This window comes from Hemiscyllium ocellatum, chromosome 14 (genome assembly GCF_020745735.1).
Source record: "Hemiscyllium ocellatum isolate sHemOce1 chromosome 14, sHemOce1.pat.X.cur, whole genome shotgun sequence".
NCBI lineage: Eukaryota > Metazoa > Chordata > Chondrichthyes > Orectolobiformes > Hemiscylliidae > Hemiscyllium > Hemiscyllium ocellatum.
The window spans coordinates 16,738,306-16,749,096 of record NC_083414.1 but is presented as its reverse complement, the minus strand read 5'-3'; the positions used below and the strand labels follow the sequence as shown (position 1 = coordinate 16,749,096).

General features: G+C 40.5%; 1 protein-coding gene across 2 annotated transcripts in view; it reads right to left on the bottom strand.

Annotated features, from left to right (window-relative positions):
* Positions 1 to 4,124: 4,124 nt before the first annotated feature.
* The window catches only part of LOC132822265 (sodium-coupled neutral amino acid transporter 3-like), a 135,328-nt gene continuing 128,661 nt past the window's right edge, over positions 4,125 to 10,791 (bottom strand). For both annotated transcript variants that reach the window (XM_060835411.1, XM_060835412.1), the window contains exon 16: positions 4,125 to 9,206. In XM_060835411.1, coding sequence (XP_060691394.1) covers positions 9,102 to 9,206 — 105 coding nt within the window. In that variant the 3' untranslated portion in view covers positions 4,125 to 9,101. The remainder of the gene's footprint in view (positions 9,207 to 10,791) is intronic.

Here is a 10,791-nt window from a genome sequence, read left to right as displayed (position 1 = left end):
CACCAGGAAGGTTTTTGCAAATTATAGATCAGATGGGACCGTGTGGTGTGCACTTTACTTGCAACAGATGGTTGTTTTTTTGGAGCACTGAGATGGATATTTTGTGAGTCAAAGTGGCACTAGGAGTCTTTTGAGTTAGGGAAAATTTGCCTAACTACAACCTCTGGATTTTTCCAGCTGTGGTTTCTTACAGTGCATGTCTTTTCCTTTAACAATGCATTCAGCAACATCCAAAAACTCTCAAACAAGAACCATTTTGTAGCATCACTTGCTCCGCAAGAGAAAAAGACAAAACTCGAAGACTTGGAAAATAAAGAGTTTTAAGACAAAAAAAAAGGGCTAGATCCATTTGATCAGTTCTTGAATTGAAAAGTGACCATCACTCTTCAGGCAACATTGTGTCACCATCCCTAAAAATAAAATCAAAAAAACTGTGACAAACAACAAATCCTATCTCTGTGGTCTGGACACTTGAACTACAGAATTTATGGTCCCTGTATATCTTTTTCCAAACATTTTGGTCAAACAATCTGTTTGTCTTATGAATGAATGTGTGCATGTTTGAGGTTTTTAAGGGATGTATCTTAAGTTAAATGGGGAAGCTGTAGTATAATAGTACGGTTAGTAGATTAGTAATCTAGCACCTTCAATAAGTCTTCTGGGACTTAAATGCAAATCCTATCATACAACATAGAACATTACAGCGCAGTACAGGCCCTTTGGCCCTTGATGTAGCACTGACCTGTGGAACCAATCTAAAGCCCATTTAATCTTGTCCATATGCCTATCCAATGATCATGTAAATGCCCTTAAAGTTGCCAGTGCATTCCACGTCCCTACTACTCTCTGAGTAAAGAAACTACCTCTGACATCTGATCTTTATCTATCACCCCTCAATTTAAAGCTATGTCCCCTCGTGGTAGATGGTGAATGAATTCAATTCTTAAAAATCTAAAAGCTTGACTAATAATGACAAAGTAAAAATTCTCAACTATTGTAAGTAACCATGTAGTTCACTGAAGTCCTTTAAGGAAAAAAATCTGCCATCCTTCCATGGTCTGGCCTACATGTGACTTCAGGTTGGCTCCGTACTGCACTCTGAAATGACCCACAAAGCCATTCTGTTCAAGAGCAATAAGGGCTGGGCAATAAATGTTGGCCCTGCCAATGATGCCCATGTTCCATGAACAAGTTAGGAAAAAAATTGCATAGCATAAATCCATTTTTTGTTTGTCACTTGTTAAAGATTGATTTTGTTTACAATAACTGGTTAATTTCCTGTTAATAATGAAACCTGGTGTGAATAGCAACCAATCAGGTAAATTGATCATCTTGGTGTTTTAGGTGGGTAGTTATGTATTTGTCATGGCTTGTGAAATAGTGGGAGTCCATTATCAGCTCACTCTTCCCAAGTTGGTTGTGATACTGAGTGCCTTATTGTTCTCCTCATCATTGTCAGATCAAATGGCCAGTTGCATCACCTCAAGTAGCAGTGACCCTAATGCACAGCAGGCATCTCTCAGGAGGACTGAAGCACCATCTGCAAATGTCATGATAGAATAAGGCAAAGTCCTCCTAAAAACATTTTCCCTACATCCTGCAGGGAAAGAGAGTACATAACTCTCAGGGAATGAGAGTGGCAGTGGTGAGCCAGGCATCTGCATTCTGACCCCTATGGAGAACATGGCACTAGAAATCATGAGGGCACCATCAAGTCAGGTTATGGGAAATAGCAGTAGGGGGGGTGGAGTCTGTGAAGAAGCATGTGGAGGATACTCTTGCTGCCCAAAGCTCACTCCATTTATTTAAACCTGGGCTTTTTCAGGCACCTACTGTGTGAGCAAATTCTCATCACCACTGATTGGTGCTTTTCCTCAGGGCCAGCTGGCGGGGGGTGGGGGGTCGCGGGGGTTGTGGGGGGTGGGGGGGGGAGGTGGTGGAGGTGAGGGCGAGCAGCAAGTTCTAGACCAATCGCTGACAGCCTCTTTGAGGAGGTTGGAGAGAGGTGGTCCAGGAACAGCAGCATCACGTTGCCAGCAGCACTGACACGCTCACTTTACTCAGGCCTCAACTGAGATTGGAATGGGGAGCTGTAGCTGAGCAGAACATCACAAGTGAGTGAGAGGAGGAGAGTCACTCATGAACCTATTTCAAAGAGGTTTGGAAGAGTTGGGAAACAGGATTCTTTCAGGCAGACATTGGTATGTGAGATGCCAGAAGCCTGGGGAGATACCGAGGGGGCTGGATTTTATGTGGGGTGTGCAGGGTGAGATTTATTGGTCCACTGATCGTAAAATTCATTGACACTGCACTGATCTGAGACCAGGCTTCTCCTCCTAGAATGAGTCTTCATTGTTTCTGAGTTTAACTTCTATCTGAGATTGTCCCAGAGAACAGCGAGGCGAAAGTGAGGACTGCAGATGCTGGAGATCAGACTCTCGATTAGAGTGGTGCTGGAAAAGCGCAGCAGGTCAGGCAGCATCTGAGGAGCAGGAAAATCAACTATTCGGGCAAAAGCCCTTCATCAGGAATGAGATTGGAATGGGGAGTTGATGAAGGGCTTTTGCCCAAAACGTTGATTTTCCTGCTCCTCGGCTGCCTGATCTGCTGTGCTTTTCCAGCACTACTCTAATCCAGAGAACAGCTGGCCAAGAGAATTGGCCACTAGAACCTCACAACTCATAGAGAATTCTAACACAGTCACACCCAGGACATTCAATCTCTTTGAAAGTGTTTGATTTGAAATGTTCTGTCTTTAATGGCTTTCTACTTTAACTATGCCCATAATTGTTGAAACATCCAACATTTTTAAAATGTTTTTTACACTCCCTCCAATTTGCTTGGGGAAGGTTGTGGTGCTGAGTTTTGTTCTTAACCCTCTGCAGTGTAGGGCACCCGCAGTGCTGTTAAGGAGGGAACTGAAGCATTTTGACCCAGTGGCACTGAAGAAAAGGTAACAATATAAGTTCCAGGTCAGAACATTGTTATGACTTGAAGGGAACTCACAGGTACTGGTGTTCCCATGTACTGGCTGCTATTACTTCGAACTGATTGAGGTTGAGAATGTGAAAGGTGCTCTCAGAGGAGAGAGTGAACTGCTGCAGTGCATTTTGTAATGGTACACACTGCCACTATCGAGTGTCTGTGGTGCAGGGAGTAAATGTTTTGTCCTGAATGGTGTCAAGCTTCTTGATTGTTGTTGGAGCTGCATCCATCCAGGCAAGTGGGGAGTATTCCATCTCCTGATTTGTGTCTTGTAGACAGTGGACAGCTTTTGGGAGTCAGGAGGTGAATTACTCACTGTGGGATTCCTAGCCTTTTATCTGTTCTTGCAGTTATGGTATTTATGTGGTGGGTCCAGTTCAATTTCTGGTAAATGGTAGCCCCCAGGATAGTGGTGTGGTTTGGTGACAATAATGCTATTGAAAGACTTAATTAGGTGCAATGGTTAGACTCTGTCTTGTTAGAGATGCTAGTGTTGGACTGGGGTGAACAAAGTTAAATATCACACAACACTAGGTTAAAATCCAACAGGTTTATTTGGAAGTACTAGCTTTCAGAGCGCTACTCCTTCGTCAGGTAGCTAGTGGGACAGGATCATAGGATGCTCTGAAAGCCTGCACTTCCAAATAAACCTGTTGGACTATAACCTGGTATTGTGTGATTTTCAACTTTGTTGGAGATAGTCATTGCATGGCACTTGTGTGGCATGAGTGTTACTTGTCACTTAAAGGGGATTATTGCTTGTTAATGACCTTATTAATTGTACAACTTGCCTCATTGTTTCACTGCCACAAGTAAACTCAAAACTGAGAATTTTTGATGTGGAAATTAGAGCACGTACCTGGCCTATCACCCAGTGACCAGCTGATAGAATGGGGCTTGAATTGGGTAGGAACAATGTTATTGGGACAGGGTAAGTAGTTAATGAAGTGGAGTTTGGTAAGATGCTGCAAGGGAAACTCTCCAAAGAAAATGAAACAGTCAAAAAATAGAAAGAAATTGACCCAGAAGAATAGTGTTAGCTCAATAAAAATTCCAGGCAGTGAAAAGTGGTTTCTGGATAAGTTGGCATATTCTCTCAATTAGTAAACTACCTATGAGAAGTATCAGGTTTAAAATTGTTTAATATTTATACTTTTTTATTTTTATACAATACAGATCCACTGAAAACCAACAGATACAGAATGACCAGGTTTCAAAAAGCAGACTTAACTCAAGACGGAAGGAGGCGATAAAATACATTTTTGCAAGTTTTTCCTTCTCCCCATTATCTAACAAAAATGTCACTATTTTATGAAACACATAAATCAACAATACCCTGTCAGTTTAGCAAAACGTTGAAAGAAGCATTTCTTTTAAAATAGACACATTTTTGTTTTTGCATATGGTCACAAATCAACACACAAGCTGTATTTACTAAATATTAACATTCTTTTCTTTCCAGTTGTGAACAGAAACTGCAAACACTTGAAATCTTCTGGTGGTTACTATACTTAGCAACTGAGGGATCTGGTCTGTCAGTCATGACTTCCCAAAGAAAATTAGCACAGGAGTACACCATTCAACTCCTTGCTCCTGCTGTGCCATTTAATATGATCAATGGATGATCATCTAACTGATTTCTTGTGTCCTCCCTTTGATTCCTCTAGCCTGATGAACGGTATCTAACTCCTGGAAAATATTCAAGGTTTTGGCTTCAACTACTTTCTGTGGCAAAGAATTCTATGGGCTTACTACTTTCTGGGTGAAGAAATTTCTCCCATTCTCAGTCCTATATGGTCTATCCCATACCCTTGGACTGTGACCCTTGGTTCTGGACTCCCCAGTCATTGGGAACATCCTTCTCATGTTTATCCTGTCTGGTCTTGTTGAAGTTTTACATGTTTCTATGAGATTCACCGTCTCCTGCCTATTCTACAAAACTGTGTTTTGATAATACTTGGCAGTTCAAATGTTGCTGAAAAGAGAGATGTGTTGCAGAAGGTTTTCATCCTGTACTCATCAGGACAAATGCAAGAATACCACATTTCTAGCAATTCTGACAATTAGACAACAGGAGAAGAGTCCTATTGGGTTGTCAAGGTTGAGATCACTTGAAATTGGTCTCTTTTCAGCAATGTGCTGGGCTACTGTAGTTCTCCATGAGTCTCCATCAAAAGCTTATCCTCATAAATGCCTGTTTCAACTTCTCCAGTTGAAAAACCTCATTTCAGCACCTATTCCCTCAGAGTTTCACCGAGCAGTTATGTGATGCCATGTTGAAATCCTGTCAATAAGGAGTTAAGTTGAAGATTCAAATAAGCCTAACAACTATCTCAATCCCAAGTACAATAATGAGGTGACCACAGATTGACTGAAACTCTTTGGCTCCAGAACAAAATATATGGGACCTCTGGCTCATAGGGGAAGCCAGTTGAAGGGATGGTGGGGGTAATCCAAAGGAACAGGGTAATGTCCACTTTTTAAGTCAGAGAAGGTCTCCTGCTTTCGATTAGACTGTTAAAAAATACTTGATGAATATCATCAGAGGAAAGTAAGTCGAAAAATAGAATGAGAAGCTGGTTGGCTGCAGAGAAAACGTTTGTGGCTGCATTAGTATGGACATGAAACCAGCATAATGAACAGCAGGGGAGAATGGAATGATGCAATGAAGGACTGAGAACTGATAGCATGACAATAGCATACTTGAAGGGATTCAGCTGGTAGGAATTACAAACCATTGAGAGTGTGGTAAAAGAATAAGTTATATTTATATTGTGCAAGCTCAGAACCTTTTCAATATCAAGACCTTTATAACCACTTCTGATGTACAGTTAATATTGTAACCAGAGAGGCACAGCTGCCAAGTTGTATGGGGCAAGGGCAACAAAGGGCAACCTGATAATGACCAGATAACCTTTCTTATTAATAATTGCAGCTGAGGGTAGTTGGGTTCTTAATGTATTGTCTCATACAGAAGGCAGCAACTCCAACAGTGTTGCACTCCCTCAACATTATGCTGAAATATTATGCAACAGTGAAGCTCAAACTCACAATCTTTTGGTACAGGGGTGAGCGCTAACCACTGAGACAAACCTGAATGAATTGACAGACAAGAGTCTGAGTAACATGCTGAATCACAAAACGAGAATGCAATATGCTGAAGGATCAAAATTAATCAAAATGCCGAACGGCAAAAAGGATAGGATTAGGTGGGCACCAGGAAGAGGAATACAGAGTCTGGCACACTGAAGAAAAGGAAGCAAATGACCTTACACATTGCAGAATTTAAGAATATGGGCTTGATACATAGGTAGGCCATAAACAAATGGCCTAAGGCATATTTATTGGCTAATGCGTTGGATCTCTTGTATGTATTACAAAAACTGAACTAGTTTGTTGAGGTGAGATGGGTAAGTGGATCTTGCAAATCTTGACCATATCATGTATATTAGTTCCTCCCTGATACACCAGTGGATTACTGCACATTCAACAAAATTTAGCATTACAATTTACAGGGTAATGCACAGGATTAGTACCAGACAAGTATTTTGTGTAATTTATCAAACAGTCATCTACAAAAACATACATAGGTTTGTTCACACACCCAGGTACAGCTCTATAAGGCTTTTCCACTGCTACACAAATGTAAAATATTAAAAATCTTTAATCCTTTTTATTTTCTATTAAATTAAAATTCAATTACACATTTAATAAAATATAAATATTGTGTCAAGAAATCTGACAGATAAGCCTCATTTCTAAACATGAGCAATGCAATCTAACAAAATAAATCCTTAAAGCTTCAGAGCAAAGGTTACTGGAGATTTCCACCCACCACTATTAATATTGCATAGGACTACGAGTCAAAAATAAAACCCACTTTCATTTAATCAAAGCCATTGACAATATTGTCACAAAATAAATCAATTCTTTGCCCCCAGAATTATTATTTTATAAAAGTGCTGGGATATTTCCAAACCAGCAAACAAGATCAGTATTAACTGTCCAGTAGCCATTTTTCTGCACACGCACTGGGTTAAAAGTTCACAGTTAGGTTCCCTGTGAAGAATGAGACATTTTATTTATTTATTAAAACACAGACATCAGACTAAATTATTAAATGTTGGAGGATGACCTCCCACCCCCAGCATTTTCATTAATGTTTTTATTTAATAAAAAGTCATCTTTTTTTTTAGAATTTCTTTTGATCTTTAATGTTAACTGTTTCATTCACTCTCCCATCTCTATATCCTACAATCAGTTGGCATTCTGCCACTGGCTAAGTGGAAAAGCAGCTCCACCATCCTGATGGGTTGGACCACCTTGAAAGAGTGGCCCACACTGTGCTCCCAGTGCCACATAGGGCATGGAACATATTTGTCCTGTTCACTGCTTCTAGCAGGGAACTACCTTCACAACTGCAGTAATGCATGACGACAGTAGGAAATTAGCCTTCCTGCTTTCCTCCTCCACCTGGTTTGCCAACAAAATAGTCTTAAATAGGATTGACCTTTCTCTCCAATCCGCAGTGTCTTTTCTCTGTCGGGCACTGCCCCAGATGGATAGCAGCAATTAATTCTACAGTGGATATATTACAGTAGGGTTGGTGGTAACACAGGCAAGTGTAGAAACTTCCTTATTTGATTCTGAGTCTTTAGCTTGAGTGCAAGTAATTCAGTGTATGTCACTCAACTAATTCACCTTGTAGGAGTAATCTTCAGGATTGCAACCATGGTTTCCCAATCCCGTGTGTACTGCAGCGCGCGACATGTTTTACAAACTGTGTAAAGCGGACTCTCAGGGTCAGAAGCCACAAAATGTCTACTGGTGAGGCAATGTCCCATTGCTAGCAAACTGGCCCACCATAAACAGACCCATCTGTTTTCCAAACTTCTACTGTCAGCTTATTGCTTTGCAATATTGTCATGAAAGAATAGGCAGCCCAGCTCGTGATCTCTGTGAGAGAGAAGGCCAAAAGGTAGGGTCTTAATCGGGACACGTTTCGTAACAGAGAACAATCTGCCCATTACTCCAGATTCAATGATCAAAATTAGAGCACTCAGTTGATCTGCGAAGTATTCTCGGGCCTGGATTCAAGTCCCACCAGCTCCAGAGGTGTGTACTAGCACCTCTGAACAAATTGATTAGAAAAATAGGTTAAATAATATAAAAAAAAACTTAAGAAGTGTCATGTTAAATTACAAGTTCATAGGTAATGTCAGTCTTTTTATAGCTCACCCAGGTGAGATACCTTCAAGGTATCTTTATATGCAAGTGACCAATGAGCCAGTGGGTTATGTAAGCATTGACAAATAACAGCTGATTCAGGATCTGCAGTATTGACTCTCTGGGTTACGAGGTTCTAAGTATTGGAAGCCCCAGACTGATTTTGTTCCCCTCACTAGTCTATGACCTGGCGGAGACCTACTCACTCAGCTCAGGCAGAGGTTTGCACTGGGGCATCTGCCAGGCGTGGATGATTCATGATTATTAGCACTTACCTACTGAAACAGCAACATTTTCTATAAAAATTAGTCATTGGGTATGTCAACTGCTTTTATCTTCATCAAAAAGTGCACACAGTATTTAGTAGGGCGATTGAAAATAGGATCAATAAATGGCAATTTTTTAATTGTTTTTCAATAGGCTCCTAACCACCTTTTAAGATACTCCTGTGTGATGTTCATTTATGTCAAAAGAGCACAATGTAAAATATATATTACATAAACACGACAACCCCCCTCAGTTGACCCAAGGTGCTAAACTCAGTACCAGCAACTATACCTGTGACCCTACACTATACTAAGCCAGTTATTTAATAGAATATTACTCTGAAAATGTCACCTCTGTCCTACCTCTATACAAAATAACTTAGAAATGTTGCGGTTTTATAAAATCCCATGCAATGTATTTGCATCAATTCATCACTATACAGTTACATGATATAAAACTTGCTGGTGTGCAAAACTATATATATGTACAGTACTCGCAGTGTGTGTCTTATTACAGTGGGGTCAGATTTGTTGGCAATTTTCTACAGTGATTATCCTGCTGGGTGAAGCTGAGGGGTGCTGAGGGGGGCACTTGGCTCTCAGTGAGCGAGGCACTCTGTTGTCCTAGTGGCCTCCATTGACGGCGCCGCTCCCATTAGACCAGTCGATGATGATGAAGCTCAGGCTCATGGTCATGAAGACAAAGCCCAGGGCAGCGAAGGAAACAGCCTGAAATATAAGGCAGACAGCAGACGGAAATAATTAATCAGACATGCAGGACACTGCCAGATGGAAAGGGTGGGGAAAGGGTGAGAAAGCAAATTAGGAAGTATGACTGTATGTCAACGTCAATCCAACACCAGTTCAACCAAACGCTTTATATCGTAAGTAGTATTATATAAAATTGAATAATTGAGACCTACAACATGGAAACAAATCCCTCTGTCCCACTCATCCATACCTAGTCCCATTCACCAGCATTTGGACCATATCCTCCTAAATTTTTCCTAATGACACAGACAGAAGAAGAATATTGACAGAACTATCCAATTTCTCTCATATTTTCCTATATATCTTCCCATATTTCCTTTCTAAGTCGATTTCCAAATTACTTTTGAAAGTTACTATTGAATTTGCTTACACCACTTTTTCAGGCACTGTATTTCACATCATAACAAATAACTGTTAAAAAAAAGTATTTTCACCTCCCTCTTAGTTTTTGACAATTATTTTACCTATTATTAAGATTCTCCTACCACGGAAATAGTACTCTGTCAAAACCCCTCATTGTTTTAAATAAACGATGCTCATCAACTAAGGATTATATGTTATGTGGCACTTTCAGACTTAACATGCAATTTTTGCTGACCTGTATCAACCAAGCTTCAGCAATATGATTAGACACAAAGGAGCTGTCTGGATGTATCACTACCTGGTATGGCAACTGTACCATTCAAGATTGGAGACAGTTACAGAGAGTGGTGAACTCGGCCCGGACAATCACAAAGGTCAACCTCCCATCTGTAGAATCCATCTACCAGGCCTGCTGTTGAGGAAAGGCCGCCAGCATTCTCAAAGATCCATCCAATATTTTTCTACAACCTCTACCATAGGGAAGAAGGTACAGAAGCCTGAACACATGCACCAGCCTGTTCTGTAACAGTTTCTACCCTACTGTTGCTAAAATACTGAATGGACTGACAAACTCTTAACATTCGTCTGTACCTGTGTTTTTGTTTTTGCCACTGTTTACCTATTATTTACTTATCTATGCTACTTAACCCTGTGATCTGCCTGTATTGCTCGCAAGACAAAGCTTTTCACTGTGCCTCAGTACACGTGACAATAAATTCAATTCAATTCAATTTCTTGGGTGGACAGAATCAGACAATTGGCTATGGTGTTGTTCAGTAAGTGTCCAGTAGATTTGCCAGCACTTCCAGGGTTGAAATTGAATACATCCCCAACCCCCTCCTAAGTATGGACTTGTATCATGCTGTATCTGATTGCAATGTTGGTATCATCCCTCTCTTTTGTGAAAATAAATGCAAAGTATTCATTAAGCACCATACCAATGTCCTTCACCTCCACACTGTTATCATCCTTAATAGGTTGTACTCTCTCCTTCGTTATTCACTTGCTCTTTGTGCATTTGTATATGAAAGCTTTGGGTCTTCTGCAACTTTACTTACAAGTACTTCTGCACAGCTCTTTTTGCTTTCCTGATTTCCTTTATAATTTCAAACCTACACTTCTTATACACCTTTAGGTTTTCTATAGTATTCAGTGCTTGGTATCTATTAGAAGCTTCCTT